Genomic DNA, 18,785 nt, shown 5'->3' with positions numbered 1-18,785 from the left:
CAGAGACCTTACGGTCCCCTGGGGATACCTGCATTTATCAGACAGTCACAGATGCCTGAGAAACTGCCCGTGAGGGGGCAGGTGCGGTGGGAACCTGACCAGGGCCATGTTGCCTCAAGAGGGCGGCCCAGAAGCATCTCCAGAGCAGTGGTTCTCAACCCAGCTGCATGTTGGAATCACTAAAGAGCTTAAAAATACCATAGTCCAATCCTGCCCCAGAGATCCTGATGTCATGGCCTGGCGTGCAGCCCAGGTCTCTCTGGGTGAATCTTGTGAGGAGCCGGGGCTAGAGGCCACTGGGAAATGGGTTCTACCCAGGTAAGCTGGAGTAACAAGAATGGAAGGGGAGAGATGGGCTGGCAGGGCAGTGCAGGCTGGACTTGATGTATTAAGGAATTTGGATTGTGTCCTGGGAATCATGGGGTTTTGACAGGTTGCAGCAGGGGCGTGTCGTGGTCCATTTTGCCTTTTGGGAAGATGGTCACACTTCTGTGGAACAGATGGGAGGGGAGCCATGTGGAAGTGAGAAGTCCAGTGAGGAAGGTGCCTTGCAGGACTCCAGGCGAGAGGTGGTCCCTGATAGTGGTAGAAGAGGAAGGAAGGCGGACTAGATGGAGCCAGTGGCAGGTGATGTGTAGCAGGAGAGGGTGACAGAGGGACCATGTTGACTCCCAGGTCTCTGGCTTTCAGGGCACAAATGCAGTGCTGTTCACCAAGAACAGGAGCGGGGTGGGGTGGCAGGCGTGAGGCAGGGTCATAATTTAAATTCAGGACCTGATTTAAGGGGCCTTCTAGATGTCCAAGAGATGTCATGTCAGCGCGTGAATGGAGTTCAAAGGCCAGATGTGGGCTGGGCGTGGGCGCCGGTGGGTCATCTGTGTGAGGCTGGCCATGGACGCCAAAGCCATGGATGCACCCCTAGGGAGGGAGTCATGTGCAGAGATGACAGGCTGTGGTCCAGACCCATGTTCAGACCCTAATGTCACCAAGTATGACTCTGGGCAAGTTGTTTTAACAAAATTTGGGCTGCCATAACAAAATACCGTGGACTAGGTGGCTTGAATGACAGAAATTTATGTTTTTCACAGTTCTGGAGACTGGAAGTTCAAGATTAGGGTGCCGCATGCTTTGTTCCTGGTCGGGGCTCTCTTCCTGGTTCACAGACTGCCACCTTCTGTCTGTGTCCTCACATGACCTTTCTCGGGCACACGCATCTTCTTACAAGGCACATGCACTAACTGCATCATGAATGTCCCATCCTCATGCCTCATTCCCTGTCACTTCCCGAAGGTCCCACCTCTAAATACGATCACACTGGGGGTTAGGGCTTCAGCACATGAATGGGGTGCAGGGGGCACACATGTTCCATCTGTAACATTAGTTAACCTCTCTCAAGTCGGTTGACCTCTCAGGTTCCCCAAGGACAAAATTAAGCGTGCATGGACCCAGAACATCATGGCACATACATGGCCTGGCATATCGTTTTTCCCTGCCCTTGAACTCGCCCTCCTTTCCCGCTTCCGGGAAGTGACTGCTGTCTGCTACAGACTCTGTATTTGCTTCAATCTAACGGCTCTTTTCTTCCTCTTCTATTCATTTTGCTGCTTCTGATTGGCCATGGACTTGGAAGCCATCGGCCATATTCGTTTGGATTGTGTGTACAGTAAGAGCAGCATGCACTGAACGTGAAAGCTTGGGTTCTTCTTTTTTTTTGAGATGGAGTCTCCCTCTGTCGCCCGGGTTGGAGTGCAGTGGTGCTTTCTTGGCTCACTGCAAGCTCCGCCTCCCGGGTTCATGCCATTCTCCTTCCTCAGCCTCCGGAGTAGCTGGGACTACAGGTGCCCGCCACCACGCCCGGCTAATTTTTTGTATTTTTAGTAGAGACGGGGTTTCACCATGTTAGCCAGGATGGTCTCAATCTCCTGACCTCGTGATCCGCCTGCCTCGGCCTCCCAAAGTGCTGGGATTATAGGTGTGAGCCACTGTGCCGGGCTGAAAGCTTGAGTTCTGTGTGACTTTGCTCCTTAGGGATAGGCTGCAGGCCCAGGCATGAATCTTAGTGCCTGCATGCAGTGAGCTTCTGTCAGAGTTTACAGATCAGGGGCCGGGCATGGTAGCTCACGCTTATAATCCCAGCACTTTGGGAGGCTGAGGTGGGTGGATCACCTGCGGTCAGGAGTTGAGACCAACCTGGCCAACATGGTGAAACCTTGTCTCTACTAAAAATACAAAAATTATCCGGGCATGGTGGCGGGCACCTGTAGTCCCAGGTACTCAGGAGGCTGAGGCGGGAGAATCGCTTGAATCTGGGAGGCGGAGATTGCAGTGAACCAAGAAAGCGCCACTGCATTCCAGCCTGAGTGACAGAGTGAGACTCCATCTCAAAAGAAAAAAAAAAGAGTTTACAGATGAGTGGGCACTGGTTGTGGATGACGCAGACTTTCCACAACGTTCTAGGCTGTTCTTGGGATTGTGAAGGTTAACAGGCCTCTGGATAAGCCAGGCACTGACTCGTGAACACTTGCACAGCGACGATGCCATCACCATAACCTACAGGAAGCATCCTGTGACACTGTGCTCGCCCCCTGCTGGCTGACGGGGCATCCCCTTGTAACTGGAGGCAGTGCTGGGAGCGCACGGGCTGTCCTTGTGCAGAAGACTCTGGGCTCTGCGGTCCCTGGGCAGGGGCCAGGCCAGGGGAGGGTGTGTGGTCCTGAGACCATGTTTCCTCCACCTGCAAACCAGGGGCATCCCTCATGGCTGCCTCTACCCACCCACCCAACATTTCCTGTGCCAGGTCCTGTGCCTGGCGACACAGGGGATTCCACTGTCAGCAAGACTCAGTCCCTGCCCTCAAAGACATCCTCTTTTAGTGATGAAGGAGTCAGCAACTCGACAGGCAAGGTGATTGCTGTGGGAAGAGCTGTGAGCGAAAGGCCCAGAAAGTCACAGAAGGACAGAAGGAAGACAGAAAGGAAACTCCAGAGGCTATGAGAACAGGGCTGGGGTGTCCGCTAACACGGGGAGGTCAAAGAAGGCCTCTTTCAGAAGACACTTAAGCGGAGACCCAAAAGGTGGGAGGGAGGGAGCTGCGGGCAGAGGAGGGCAGGGCAGGGCAAAGTCAAGCGGGGAGCAACCAGGTAAGAAGAGCTTGCCTGGCTGAGAGACAAGTGCACAGGGCAAACGCAGAGTGCGTGAGGGGACCGGGAGGGTGGCGGGCAGGCACACAACACTCTAATAGTGTGGGAAGGCTTGGGCCACTTTTGCACTGGGCAGTGACGTGGTCCAGTGTGGTAGTCACATCCAGTGGTCCTTATAAGCTTCTCTTGTTGCTTAGTGGTGAATGGATTGGGGGGGAGGCAGCATCAAAGTGGGGACAGTGCAGTGGCAATTGCCGCAGTCCTCATGGAAGGCGTTGATGCCACAGGTTGAGCTGGGTGGTGGCAGTGGGAGTGGAGAGAGGTGTGTGGACTTGGAGGCAGAGTTAAGGAACCCGGAGATGGATCAGCTTGGGGGTGGGCACAGCGGGGGTCTCACAGGCCCCATGATCACAGCACACTGCCCTGACAGTGCACCTGCTTCCAATGAGTGTGGTTTCTAGGTCTAGGGCCAATCCGAAGCAGCAAAATGAATAGAAGAGGAAGAAAAGGGTTACCGGGCTTTAGTTGTAACAACAACACGTTTGGCATTGCCATTTCCTGAGAAGAGTGACAAGCGTCCGGTGTGGCTGGAGCCTAGTAGGGGCAGGAGCAAGGTGGGACCCTACGATGTGCCACTTTGCCGTGTTAAAGTGAGATGCTTATTAGACATCCAAGTGGAGGGGCCGGGCAGGCAGTGGATGTGCAGGTGTGGAGCTCTGCACAGGAGCTTGAGCCAAAAGTCTGACTAAAGCATTGACACAGAGGTCTTACTTGACATTCAGTCTTTAAGGACCGGTCAGGACCTTGGCTCACCTCCTGCTCCAATGCTTCCTGGGGTCATACCCAGTAGGAGCATCTCACATGTGCTGGATTCTTCCCAGAAAGCAAAATGCTCCCAATCCTGGTCACCAAAATGCTTCCAGCCCTGCTCTCTGTTGGCAGGCTGGCAGGGACTGTCTCCATTTTACAGAGGGGGAAGCTGAGGCTCCAAGGCTGAGAGACAGGGAGTGGCTTACCCTGAGCCATACAGTCCATGAGAATGAGGATCGGAGGCCACCCCCAGGCGGCCATACTGCATCCTCCTGGGATGGTGACTATTCCATATGTGTCCACCACCCGCAACTGCCACAGTCATGACACTGTGCTGGTACCCACTGCAGGGCCAGGACGCCCTGCACGGAGACCTTTCTCCAAAGTTAATCATTACTGTAACCCCAAATTGGTCTTCCTGCTTTGCAGAAGATCAACCTGGAGCTCAGACGGGTCCACAACTCCCTGAGGTCGCACAGCTAGTGGGTGGGAACCAAGAATCATGAGGCTCTGCGCTAACTGCTGCTGTGCCCTGGAGAAGCACCCAACTCCGGAGCTTTGGTCCTTGGTATTTAACATCTCGGGGCTTGGGGCGCTGTGCTCTCATGAGTTCTTTGACAGTGAAGCGCTTCTTGATCAGGAAGGACAATCCCCCAGGACATCCTGTCCCCGTCCTAACAGGAAACACCCAATTGGTGACCTGGTGTTTCTTCAAAATTGTGGCCCAAGGAGCTGAAAGGCCTGCGCTCTGGTCCCCTGGGAAACTCTTCTTATCCATCTGAGCCTCAGTTTTCTCATCCGTGAAAGGGGTATGATAAAAGCACTTGTTCTTCCTATTTCCTGGGCTGCTGGGAGGGTTCAGAAAGAAAGCTGAGAAAGTCCTTAGGAGTCATAGAGGCCATGTTCATGTTGGCTGGCGTGGTCCTCCATTAGGCCAGGCAGTGGATGAGGGGTGGCAGAGGGGCCTCTGCCTTCAGGGGTTTTGCCTCCATCCACTCCCTCCACCCAGGTGGACGCCCTGAGCCGGGGAGGAGGCGCGCCCCCTGGTGGAGACGCTATGGTTGCTGCATCCGCAGGAGCCGAAGGGAGCAGAGACACACTGGCTGGCTAGAGAGGCCTGGGAGGTCGAGGTGTTATTTTTGTGTGATTGATCTGGCTTTTGGATATTTAATAACAGAGAGAGGGAGAAGCTGGGTACTGATGATGCAGAGCATGTCTGTCTCCAAAGCTTCTGCTGGTCTTGCTACACCACTGTGGACATTTCCCTGGGAAGCAGGATGTCGTAGGGATGGGACCTGCTCTTTGCTAGCTGTTTCTTATTCCCCAACAGGACATAGGAGTCCATGTCTCCAGCAGCCTCCCAGCTGGCTGTATCCTCCCAGGTTGGGTCTCCTGGGGCACCAGCCAGCTAGAATGGGGTTGGGGGGTGGCCACTAGCTACAGAGACAGCCCCCCACCTCAGGCCCCCTCATGGGCCTTGGTCGCCCGTCAGGAGCACAGTTGCATGAAGCATGGGTCCTCCGTTTCTTCCTTAACTCTTGCACAGGCGAGAAGACTGAGCTGCCCATGGGCCTTGGCTGCACAGCACGGGGGAGGAATTCAAACAGGGGCAGCCCTGACCTTGACGGAGAGCCAGGCCCTCGGGGGAGGCTCACTCGTGACAACAGCAGATCTCTTCGTCTTGTCTAAGGCTTTTCTCCGGCACCTTCTACATTTGCTCGTCTGTTGATACATTTGCGTATTTTAATATTGATTGAGGGCTCCCTTGCCAACGTTGGCACTATCAGCATTTGGGGCTGGTTAAATCTTTGTTGCGGGGGCCTGTCCTGGTCACTGTAGGAGGTTTAGCAGCACCCCTGACCTTACCCTCCAGATGCCAGTAGCAGCACCCTTCTCTCAGGTGTGAAAGCCAACAGTGTCTCCAGACATTACCAAGTGTGTGCCCTGATTGAGAGCCACTGATGTGAGCTCTTCCATGTGCCAGCTTTGAGCTGGACTCCATTCCCGTCTCCTGTTCCCTCAGGCAGAGCTGGCTCTGCAAACAACCAGAGCAGGTGGCGTTCCGGGCATATTTGTCCCTCCTGCTTTCCTACCTGCCTGGCCTCCCACCTCCTCTGACCTGGGCCACCTTGTCCGGAGGCCCCCTCATTTTCCATTCTTCCATCTAGAGAGGCAGACAGGTGACAGGCTCTCTGTGCCTCAGTTTCCTCATCTGTAAATGAAGGATAATAACAGTATCCACCTGGGTAGGCTGTGTGAAGAATTAGATTGTTTGTCTGTGTAAAATACCTAGCACAGTTCTGGACACGCAGTGAGCCTGTATGGATCACTCTTACTCAGTGGATGTTTGTTTGTTTATTTATTTATTTGAGATGGAGTCTTGCTCTGTCGCCCAGGCTGGAGTACAATGGAACAATTTTGGCTCACTGCAGCCTCTGCCTACTGGGTTCAAGCGATTCTCCTGTCTCAGCTTCCCAAGTAACTGTGATTACAGGCATCCACCACCACGCCTGGCTAATTTTTTGTATTTTTAGTAGAGACAGGGTTTCACCATGTTGGCCAGGCTGGTCTTGAACTCCTGACCTCAGGTGATCCACCCACCTCAGCCTCCCAAAGTGCTGGGATTACAGGCATGAGCTACCGCACCTGGTCGGATGTTTATTTTTATTGTGCCAAGCTGGGGATGCAACAATGAACGAGACAAAGATCTTGACCTGGGATCTCAGAGCTCATGAGCAAGGCAGACACCTTATTCTGGGCTTTTTTTTTTTTTTTTTTTTTGAGACGGAGTCTCACTCTGTCGCCGGGGCTGGAGCGCAGTGGCCGGATCTCAGCTCACTGCAAGCTCCGCCTCCCGGGTTCACGCCATTCTCCTGCCTCAGCCTCCCGAGTAGCTGGGACTACAGGCGCCCGCCACCTCGCCCGGCTAGTTTTTTGTATTTTTTAGTAGAGACGGGGTTTCACAGTGTTCGCCAGGATGGTCTCGATCTCCTGACCTCGTGATCCGCCCGTCTCGGCCTCCCAAAGTGCTGGGATTACAGGCTTGAGCCACCGCGCCCGGCCATTCTGGGCTTTTAATTCAGTGTAGCAAGTGCTGGGATGGGGACACACACGTAAGGGGCCTGTTGGAGGAACACCCCACCCAGGAGTTAAAGAAGGAAAGCTTCCTGGAGGAGGTAACATCCCAGCTGGGATATGGAAGAGAAGGACGAGTTAGCTGAGTGAGGAAAGGAAAGGAATAATGGTGTGAATCATCTATCTTTTAAATAAATTTTTTAAAGGCCCTTCTGAAAAAAATCAAATCGTATTTACTGGGATGGGGCGGGGGAGCTTTTTTGTATAAATAGGGCAAAACCATGCCCCCCCAAAATCCTAGATTCACCTCTTTGGGAAGCCACGCCACCCCCGTGAGATACTCAGCATGGAAGTGCTCGGCACAGGATAGATGCGGAGTGTGGGGTTAAGGGCAGGGAGGGGACCTGCCTCCATCCCCCACAACCCAGCCCATGTGCAGGTGTGTTTGTACTTTGGTAACAGTAACCTCCCCAGATGCTTTCTGCCTTATGGGTGTTGGGGCGTGGCAGGAGGGGAGAACAGGGAGGCACCTAGGGAAATAGAATCAGAGAAGGGCAAAGCCGTTATTTTGATGCAATCGGAATCATTCTGGCTCACCTGCATATCCACTGGGGGTCACCAGACGGTGCTGCCCATCATGGTGGCTCAGAACCAGCCCAATGGACACTCCTCTTGCCCGTGCTTCTGCAGTCGCCTCCGAGGGGAGAGAATTGGTGGACTGGACATGGAGAAGTACACATTGGTGGTTTAAGCTCATGTCCTGTTAGCTGACTCCAGGCACCTGGCCCCAAGGTGTCCAGGAAGTACAGTCCTGCCCAGGCCTGGGAAGTGGTGACCAGCACTAAGGAAGCCCCCCAGCAATGTCTAGGGCACTGGGCTGGGCTCCTGGTGACAACGTGTGTTGTTCCTCTTCCTACACAGCTACAGCCTCCGCTTGGCATCCCGATGCTCTCCACCAGCGGCCCCGTACATCACCAGGCAGTGTAGGAAGGTCAAAGCCCCGGCTGCAGCCCAGTTCCAGGGACCATTCTTCAAAGAGTAGACACTCTGCCTGCTCCCTGACAGGTACGAGGCAGGACGGAACAGCTTCTGGCACTGCGTGGGTGGGTCTGGGGGTCGAGAGGGTGTGGGCTTGGGTCTTGGGTGGGGAGGGAAGGAGAGAAAGGGGTGGGCGTGATTGCTTGTGTGTATCAGGCATGGCGTAGGGTCTCCCTCCAGGAGGGCACGTGGCTGTGTGCAGACTCTGGACCACCTGTTTCACATCCCAGCTCTGCCACTTCCTGGCTGCGAACTTCAAGCAAATTACTTAGTCTTTCTGAGCCTCAGTTTCCACATTTGTACAGTGGGCACTACAATAGTACCTACTTTATAGGGTGGTTGTGAGAATTACAAGTGTCAAATGTGCAAAGCACCTAGAAGAGTGTCAGCCACATAGTAAGCACTAGGTAAGTCATTATTGGAGTAATAATGATAAAAATACTAATTATACTCAGTTCTCAATTGCCTCAGAGGCCGTAAGCCCAGAAAAGATAGCAGAGTTCCTATTCTCACAATGTATTTGAAAGTAAAAATAATACAGGCTGAGTAACCCTAATCCAAAAATCCAAAATCTGGAATGCCCCAAAATCTGAAACTGGAGTAAGGACATGACACTCGAAGGAAATGCTCATTGGAGCATTTCAGATTTCAGATTTTTGGATTAGGGATGCTGAACCAGTAAGTATGTATGCAAATATTCCAAAATCCAAAAAAAAATTCCAAAATCCAAGAAATTTTGGGTCTCAAGCATTTCAGATAAGGGATATGTAATCTGTCCTAATCCATGAAATAGAAAACTCAGATTTATTTTGGACCAAAACAGTCTCTTCCTAGGTTTTCTGATAGTAAAAGCGTGGAATCACTCTTAAGATTTCTGTTGGATAAAAACATGGAAACCAGACTTTTCATTTGTGAAGTACCTGGGTTCTGCTGGTGACCGATGAGCAGGCTTGGCCCTCCCTGTTGGTGACACCACACGACTGCATTCATTGTGTCCCCAAGGCCAGCATCTCAAAGTGTGATCAGAAGACCTCACACATCAGAAGATCTAAGATGCTGTTATAAATGCAGATCTCAGAGTCCAGTTCCAAATATACAAAATGGCCGAAAAGGCTCAAATCCCATTTACTGGACTATAGTATGAATAGGGCCAAACCCCGTTAAAAAATCCCGAATTTGGCCAGGCGCGGTGGCTCACACCTGTGATCTCGGCACTTTGGGAGGCCGAGGAGGGCAGATCACGAGGTCAGGAGATTGAGACCATCCTGGCTAACACAGTGAAACCCCTGTCTCTACTAAAAATACAAAAAAATTAGCTGGGCATGGTGGCGGGCACTTGTAGTCCCAGCTACGTGGGAGGCTGAGGCAGGAGAATGGCTTGAACCCGGGAGGTGGAGCTTGCAGTGAGCCGAGATTACACCACTGGACTCAAGCCTGGGTGACAGAGCGAGACTTCATCTCAAAAAAAAAAAAAAAAAACCAAAAAATCACGAGTTCACATCTCTGTGGGAAGTCACATCAGCCCGGTGAGATACCCAGCATGGAAGTGGTTGGCACAGGACGGACGCTGAATACAGGGTGAATGGGAGAGGGGACTGGCCACCACCCCTCACAGTGCTGCTTGTATTTGTGGTTGGGTATTGTTGGCACAGGCCCATCCTGGTGCGTGTGACCAGGGAACCTGCACTAGCAGTTGACCCCCTGGGTTCTGGGACACACTTAGGTTTGGGGATGCCTGCTTAACACAAGGCAGGGGTTAAAACAAGCCAGGGTTGTTTGGAATGAGTGTAGTTCAAGGCAAGAATGGGCTGAATTCTGAAACTCTGAGGTCTTTGGTGTTATGCCAGGAAGAGAAGACCCTTTCTTCCTTCTGCCTGCCCTCCCTCCCCAAGACCTCACTTCTCTCTTTCCCTTTTTTTTTTTGAGACGGAGTCTCGCTCTGTTGCCAGGCTGGAGCACAGTGGCACGATCTTGGCTCACTGCAACCTCTACCTCTCAGGTTCAAGAGATTCCCCTGCCTCAGCCTCCTGAATAGCTGGAACTACAAGCACCCGCAACTACGCCCAGCTAATTTTTTTTTTTTTTTGTATTTTAGTAGAGACGGGGTTTCACCATGTTGGCCAGGATGGTCTTGATCTCCTGACCTCGTGATCTGCCCGCCTCTCCCTCCCAAAGTGTTGGGATTACAGGCGTGAGCCACCGCACCCAGCTGTTTACTTCTCTCTTTCTTAAGCAGTTGGAGTTTCCGGCTTGGCTTTATTCCTCTGGGGTTTGGGGAGGGGAGCAAAAATAAAATCCACTCTTCCCCAGAGAGTCTGTTGTCTGCTGCTGGAACTGAACCTGTCTCTCTGGGGCCAGCTGCTCCCTGACAGGGGAACCTGGAGACTAGACCCTGAACTGGAGTCTCATGGAACAATGTTGAAATGGTCTCTAAGATAGTACAGAACTCGGAGGCCCTGGGAGATGAACCTCCCATTTTATAGATGGAAAAATTGAGGCCCCAAGAGAAGAGACATAGGACATGGCTAGAGTCTTCTAGAAAATGAGAGGCCATGCCAGGATGAGCAATTCCACCTCTGGGAACCATTTGTGTCCAGCATCCTCCTTGTGGCCAAGGCTGCTGCATGAACCTTCTGGGTTGATGGGCACCGGGGAATTGCGTCCACCCCAGAGCAGGTGTTCTCTGCAGCCGGAGGAGAGCCAGGTGCAACTGGGCTGGCTTCCTTCTGAAACAGACTGGGCCATTTCTGTCGGCCACTGCAGGCTTGGCCATGACGAAGATGAAATGTATGTAGCATTTGCCAAGCCTTATGAATTTAGGCTCTGTCCCAGGGCCAGGCACTGTCCTAGGTGGCGTCCTTCTTTTTCCTTCTTTAAAAACGCATACAGTTTCCCAAGCTAAGCGATCAAATGAAGAGAGGCCTAACGTCATTTGCCTCTGCATCTTACGGTCTCTGTTTGCTGACCAACAACGAAGGCTCCAAACTGAGCAGTTTCATGTCTAAGTGACAAAAACTTGCTCCTTAAAATCTTAGGTAGCTTTTTTTCCATTTTATAAATTGGTACTTACACCAAGCATGTGCTACTTTTATTATTTTTAAAATAATTTTTAAAAAAATCTTCTTTACACTGTTTGCCTTAGTTAGCTCAGGCTGCCATCACAAAATACCACTGACTGCGTGGCTTAAATATTGAACAGAAGTTTATTTCCTGATGCTTCTTGAGGCTGGAAGTACCAGATCAGGGTGCCACTATAGCCAGGTTCTGGTGAGGGCCTGCTTCCTGGCTTGCAGACGGCCACCTTACTGCGGTGTCCTCACGTGGCGGGAGCCTGGGGGAGAGCAAGCTCTCTGGTGTCTCTTCTTAGAAGTCCATGCATCTCATCATGAGCCGTGCTTCATGATCTCATCTAACCCTAATCACCTCCCAAAGGCCCCACCTCCAAATACCATCACATGGCGGGGTTAGGGCTTCAGCGTAAGGGTTTTAGGGGGACACAGTTCAGTCCATAGCACTGTTTGACACAGTTCCAGATTTATCAGAATGCCACCACCAAGTATTTTAGTTCAGGAAGGTGTGCAGGTCAAAGCCCTCATTTTACAGAGACGGCAACTGACATGAAGGGGCGTGTGGCAGAACTGGCATCAACACTCTGGTCTCCTGATTCCCGGGACGGATCCTGGACTTTTAAGTGGCCCGTGCCTCCTTCATGCAAAACTGTGTGTGCGTGTGGGTTTTGTTCAGAGAAAAGGATGACCTTCTTGAAGGACCCACGGCCTTGGCTGCTTTGCCTGCTCTTGCCCATTCCGATTTCAAGGCTTCGTCACCCGTCTCCTGGACGGTCTGAATGCAGGAAGAATGAACACGGAGAAGCATGATTTCTGGCAAGCACTGCCTTTCACCAGTCTCTGTGGCACCCCCTTTACTGTGGCTCACACAAAGCCCAGAGGTTTCTGTCCACTTTTAAGTGCAGAAAAGTGCCGCACTGCCTAGTCTATAGGGAGGCTTCCTTTGCACATCCTGTGTTCACCCCGCGTCTTTCCCACCCCAGGGGTTCAGCAAGAGGCCCAGGGAAGGGACAGCCTCTCACCTGTCTGGCCACCATTGTGATCCTTCTCTTGGCTGTTGCTGCTCCTTTAGCTAAGACTGGCAGCCTCAGGGCCCTCTGTGGGCAGGATTTCTGACGTGGGCTCTCCTCCGGGGTCCTGGGAGTGGGGTGTGTAGAGGCTGCCCATCCTGGCCCATCTCCCTTGTATGAGAGCTGCCCTCAGGTCCAGCCCCCAGCTCCTGCTGCTGTGACCTCCCCAGAGGGCTGCACTCTCGGTGGAGGACTGGCAAGATGGCTTCTTTAATGCATCCCACGTGACCCAGGGGAGACCCACACTTGCTGGCTACGCCAGGCCAAGGGAATGCAGCCACTCCATAGCTGGCCCCACCTCTGCTTCCTTTTTTCCCCCTGCCCTGGCTCATGGGCACAGGCAGACAGGCCAGTCTGCTGCATAAGCGGGCGTCCTCTGGGAAGGAACACGACTTCTCTTGAAGACATCCCACTCCCCACAAACAACCCTTTCCAGTCCCATGGAGACATTTCAAGGAACTGAAATGAACATAGCGTAGTGGTTAGGTGCACAGTGTCCCACTCCCTGCAAACAGCCCTTTCCAGCCCCATCGAGACATTTCAGGGAACTGAAATGAACATAGCGTAGTGGTTAGGTGCACAGTGTCCCACTCCCTGCAAACAGCCCTTTCCAGCCCCATCGAGACATTTCAGGGAACTGAAATGAACATAGCGTAGTGGTTAGGTGCACAGTAGGTGCACAGTGTCTGGAGCTATGTCTTCAGTGGCTACTTCACTCCTGTGTGTTTCAATTCATGCATCTGTGAAATGGGTTAATAATAATAATACCTCTGTCATGGGTTTGTTGAGAGGATTGCATAGCTTAGTGAATGAAAAGCCCTTAGCAAAGTGCCTGGTATGCAGGAAGCCTTCCATAAACAACTGGTTTTATTATTATTGAAATGTTACATTATTAGTGGTAGTAATAATAATAGCAGTAGTTATTTTTAGCAGTAGTGACCAGGTCCAGTGGGCAAGAGAACTGTATCCCTGAACTTGGCCCAGCCAATTCAACCCAATGCAGTGAACATTATTTATTTATTTATGTATGTATGTATTTATTTATTTATTTAGAGACAGGGTCTCACTCTGTCGCCCAGGCTGGAGTGCAGTGGTGCAGTCTTGGCTCACTGTAACCTCCGCCTCCCGGGTTCAAGGGGTTCTCCTGCCTCAGCCTCCTGAGTAGCTGGGATTACAGGCACCCACCACCACACCTGGCTAAGTTTTGTATTTTTAGTAGAGTCGGGGTTTCACCATGTTGGCCAGGCTGGTCTCGAACTCCTGACCTTCAATGATCTGCCCACCTCAGCCTCCCAAAGTGCTAGGATTACAGGCGTGAGCCACCGCGCCTGGTCTTTAGTGAACATTACTAAGGGTTCACCCATATTTTCAGCTCTGGACTAAGCACTGTAAATGTGGTTTCTGCGGAGGAAGCATGCGGGAACAGCCATCCCCTCCTGACTGGAAGAGCACACACATGCTGGAGTGAATGAGCCTGACCTGGGTTCAAGCCTCACCTCTGCTGCTCATCATCGGCAGACTTGTAAAAGTTATTTCTCCTTTCTGAGCCTCCATTTCTTTCATATAAAATGGGGATCTGTGTTGCCTGTCATGAGGGTTGTTATGAACATCCAAAGGAAATTAAGCGGGAGTACCATCACTTTGGAAGACTGTTTGGCAGTGTCGACTGATGCTGAACACGTGGGTACCTCAGGACCCAGCAGTTCCCACTGCTGGGGACACATTCAGCAGATATGTACCCACGTGCACCAGGAAACAACTGCGAGAATGCTGATATGTTATCTATGAACGTCCTACGACCCAGCACTTCCGCTCAGCAGAAATGCATACATATATGTGCCATACGTGTCTTCTAGACACATACAAGAATGTTCTAGCAGCATGACTCACATGGCACCAAACTGGAAGTTCCCAGTAGTGGATCAGCAGAGGAGTAGATGGATAGAGGTGGTGTATTTCTATAGTAGCACACTACACAACAACAAGGTTGAAAACATCAACCACACGTGCAGAATGGGTGACTGTCACAAACACTCAGTGGAAAAAGCCAGACACAGGAGGAGATGCACTGATTGACCCTATTTATTTAACTTAAAAAATGGGTGAAATCAGTCTATGGTGTTAGAGGTGAGGACAGTGGTTCTTCCGGAGGGCAGGAGTGTTCATGTATTCTTAAAGGGGTCACGGGTCGGGGGCTGATGAGCAACTGTCATGTTCTGGTTTTTTATCTGGGTGCCAGCTCTGCAGGTGTAGTCACTGTGAAAATTCATCAAGCTGCACTTTTTGCTGTATGTATGGTATGTTTCAATAAACAGTTTAATTACAAAATTAAGTGCAATAACGCATGGACCACCGTGATCGGCACTGAATATGTGCTCACCGTTATTATTTTTATTTTCTTTTTCTCCTCAGCACCTGAAGTGACCTGGAATCAGTGAAGCCAAAGGGACTGGCAGTCTGCCCTGCAGGGAGTACCGACCTATCCCAGTTGTGTGAACCTGCGAGAGAAAGGGAGTGCATGTGTGTGCGTGCATGTGTGCGTGCGTGTGTGTTCACGTGTTCTCGTGCGGGTGCGCGAGTGGTCTTCAAACAAGGGTCCCGAACCCCGGGGCGGCAGGAAGGCGGCCGACTCCACGCTGTCCTTTGGGATGATACTTGGATGCAGCTCTTGGGACCGTGTTCTGCAGCTCAGCCTTCCTGTTGGGGTGGGGCCTCTCCTACTATGCAATTTTTCAAGAGCTCCTTGACCCTGCTTTTAGCTTCTTGAGTTGTCTTTTGCCATTATGGGGACTTTTGTCTGACCCAAGGGTCAGCCTTAGAAAGGCCTTCAGGAGGAGGCCGAGTTCCCCTTCAGTACCACCCCTGTCTCCCCACCTTCCCTCTCCCGGCAACATCTCTGGGAATCAATAGCATATTGGCACGTTGGAGCCAAGCCTGAACATTCCCCTTGGCCCCAGCACATGGAAAGTCCCCTTCCTTGCCTAAGGTGTCTTGAGTTTCTGGCTCTTGAGTCATTTCCAGACTTGAAATTCTCATCAGTCCATTGCTCTTGAGTCTTTGCAGAGAACCTCAAATCAGGTGCACCTGGGAGAAAGACTTTGTCCCCACTTACAGATCTATTTCCTCCCTTGGGAAGGGCAGGGAATGGGGATGGTGTATGGAGGGGAGGGATCTCCTGTGCCCTTCATTGCCACACTTGGTGGGACCATGAACACCTTTAGTGTCTGAGCTTCTCAAATTAGCTGCAATAGGAAGCAAACAAATTGGGAAATGAAAAAAAAAAAAATGGGAAGATTAAAAAGCACACGGGGAAGAAGAAGAGATTTCGGAGGCCATCCTGCCAGGGGCGGACGGGGCTGACTTCTGCTGTCTGGAGGACAGTCAGTCCATGTCTCGGAGAAACGGGTGAGCTGAGCTTGACATTCGAACCCAGTTCAGTGAAGTTCTTGGGTTTTGTGCCTTTGGGGCAGACCCCAGACGAGGATGTCCGAGACCATTAGGGTGCTGTTTTCTCAGCTCCAATTTCAGTAGTGAGCTATCAAACCCAGAGCGGAAGGAGGGAGCTCTGATGAGCACGATTTGTCACACAATAAAGGGATTTTTTTTTTTCAGGGCTACTATGGTTGATCTTGCAACTCTGTAAATATGTATGTAGACACTTTTAAAAGCACGTATTTATGTCCCTGACTGTAAATGCCCCATTTTTAAAGTTTTATAACTTGTGTTATTTAATGAGTCAGTCAATCGGCTGCAGTATGGGGTCTGATAAGGATCTAGGAGAAGGGTCTCATGCGGACCCTCACATGGGCAGAAAAATGGTGATCATTGGCCGACATCACAGTTTTCCTGTTTCCCACCCAGCTAAAAACCGTTGTTCGCTTTAAATTTTCATAGACTGGAATCCTTTCACTGGCTCCTACAGTTAACCCTCACAAGCATGAAGTGCTGTGGCTGTTCCTTATCCTAATGATACACTTTTGTCCTGTAAATGTCAACACTCATGAGCCATACCCCGGCCTCTCAGTTCTTGAGGGCCTCCCCCTTCAGCAGCGAGGAGAGCTCACAAACCTCAAACCTGGCAAGTCACCTGCAGCCCATGGTGAGCGCTGGGAAGTGTGGCTGAGGCCTTGGGGTCACTCCTTTTTTGCATGTGCAAATGTGCTGGTCACCCTTCAATGCTCCCAAATGGTCAGGAAAACTTCCAATCCTGAAAAGGGGGGATGGCTTTGTAAAAGTGGCGTTTCCTGGTCAGTGGTGGTCTTCAAGACGACAGCTCTGTATCTGCCATGTGAAGAGAAATAACAATAAAAGTGTGAAGAGCGATTGTGAGGAACAAGCGTGGGAGTGATCATTTTGGTTTCTGTGCTCTGTCTTCTGTGGTGGTGGTTTCGGTGGGAGTGGGGTGTGGGTCCCTGAATGCTCCCTCCCAGCAACAGGAGGAACCAAGGGCTCGAGGAAGCTCAGTCTGGAAACATCCCACCTGGTAAGCAAGGCTACTCTGCCACCTGCCAGCCAGTGAGTTGAACCACATCACTAAGACCAGAAAGACCTCTTTTGATTGCAAATAGATTCTTGTCTTTAAACAGCTTTATTGAGAGTTAATCCACAGATCATACCACTTACCCACTGAAGCGTACACATCAGTGGCTTTTAGTATATTCAGTGTCATGCAGCCATCTCCACAATTTCAGAACATTTCCATCACCCCTAAAAAGAAACCACAGGCCCATTAGCAGTTACTCCCCATTTCTCCCACGGCCCCTACCCTTAGGCAACCACAGATCGACTTTGTGTTCCTATAGATTTATCTATTCTGGACATTTCATAGAAGTCAAACTGAACTAGATAATATGTGGTCTTTTGTGACTGGCTTCTTTTACTTAGCATAATGTTTTCAAGGTTTGTCTAGGTTGCAGCACATGTTAGTACTTCATTCCTTTTTATGGCCAAATGTTCCATTGTAGGAATAGACCATATTTCACTCACTCATTCTTCAGGTGATTTACTTTGGGACTGGTTCTGCTTTTTGGCTATTAAGAATGTTGCTGCTATGAACATTCGTGTGACAGTTTTTGTGTGGACATAGATCTTCTTGGATATATAGCTAGGAGGGAACTAGGTCATATGGCAACTCTATATTTCACATTTTGAGGAACTGCCAAACTGTTTTCCAAAGTAGCTGCACTATTTCACATCCCCACCCATAAGGATTCCAGTTTCCCCACATTCTTGTCAGCACTTGGCACTGTCTTTTTTAAAATTTAGCCACCCTACTGGGTGTGAATGTAAATGAATTCTTTGAAGGAATAACCATCCCTCTGATGACAAATCCTGGCAGAGTTAGATATCTGAGTCCCAAGAGGATGGGGATGGGTACAGGGGATTCTGATGGGGAGTGAAAGACAAGTGTATTCTTGGGTTTGGGTGGAAGGAGACCCCAAAAATGGTCTTTGTCCACATCTAAATATTGCAGAAAAGTAGGAGGAAGAATCCAAAGTTCTAGCTTTTCACTTAAACGTTTCCTCTAAAAAAGAGAAGAGGTGATGTGTTAGAGTTCTCCAGAGAAACAGAACCAGGTGCGATATATATATATATATATATATATATATGATTTATTATGATGAATTGGCTCACATGACTGTGAAGGCTGAGAAGTCCCCAGATCTGCTGTCTGCAAGCTGGAGACCCAGGAAAGCCAGTGGTGTAACTGAGTCCGAGTCCAAGTCCAAAGGTCTGAGAACCAGGGGAGTTGATATAAATCCCCGTCTGAGGGCAGGAGAAGATGAGATGAGATGTCCCAGCTCAACAGTGGGGCAGGGGAAAAGGGGTGAGTTACTCCTTCCACTTTTTGCTCTCTCCGGGTCCTTAATGGATTGGACAATGCCACCCACACTGGGGAGGGCCATCTACTGAGTCCGCAGACTTCAATGCAAATTCTCATCTGGAAACACCCTCACGGATGCACTCAGAAGTAACATTTAATCTGGGTACCCCGGGGTCAACTCAAGTTGACACATACAATGAACGATCTACTCTTTGAAGGACAGTTATCTAGAAAGTAAACAGAGTAGACTCCCAGTGAGGTGAAATCCAGGCATGCAACTCATCAGCACTGGCTGGTCCCTTAGTCTGGGCAGACAGAGATGAATTTCACATGGGCCTTGCTAAGGGGGACTCACAGAGGGTGGGGATGGCTGAGGGAGGTGGGGTGAGTAGATGGAGGAGAAAGTAAAGAATGTAAGGGAATGAAAAGTGTGGAGGCCAATCCTGGATGCATTGAGAGCATAGCAATGGGATCTCAAATCCAGCCTGGGGCATCCGGGAAAGCTTTCTGAAGGAGGAGGGGGCCCAGGGGACCCAGATCCCAGTGAGTTCTCCCCACCTAACCTCCACATTAGGCTTTAGAAAGATTCATGAAGGGAAGAGAGGTTTTCTTCGTATTGCAAGTAGCCTGGAATTAAAATGAAAATGATGACATCCATCAGTGGACTACTTTTCAGCTTCATCAGATATTCTCACACATAATTCCATCCCATTCTTCCAACGGGCTTTAAGATGGGCAGGGCAGGTCTAATGTGTGTTCT

At 50.7% G+C, this 18,785-nt stretch overlaps 1 protein-coding gene across 4 annotated transcripts in view; it reads left to right on the top strand.

The window, feature by feature from the left end:
* Positions 1–16,537, top strand: part of PRDM2 (PR/SET domain 2) — a 132,098-nt gene extending 115,561 nt beyond the window's left edge. For all 4 annotated transcript variants that reach the window (XM_033228281.1, XM_033228279.1, XM_033228284.1 and 1 more), the window contains 2 exons: positions 7,947–8,090; positions 14,614–16,537. In XM_033228281.1, the coding sequence (XP_033084172.1) occupies positions 7,947–8,067 (121 nt within the window). In that variant the 3' untranslated portion in view covers positions 8,068–8,090; positions 14,614–16,537. The remainder of the gene's footprint in view (positions 1–7,946; positions 8,091–14,613) is intronic.
* Positions 16,538–18,785: the final 2,248 nt, after the last annotated feature.

Source organism: Trachypithecus francoisi, unplaced genomic scaffold, assembly GCF_009764315.1.
Source record: "Trachypithecus francoisi isolate TF-2019V2 unplaced genomic scaffold, Tfra_2.0 Lachesis_group12, whole genome shotgun sequence".
NCBI lineage: Eukaryota > Metazoa > Chordata > Mammalia > Primates > Cercopithecidae > Trachypithecus > Trachypithecus francoisi.
Note: the sequence above shows the minus strand (reverse complement) of the source record. Positions and strands in the feature narration are given on the sequence as shown.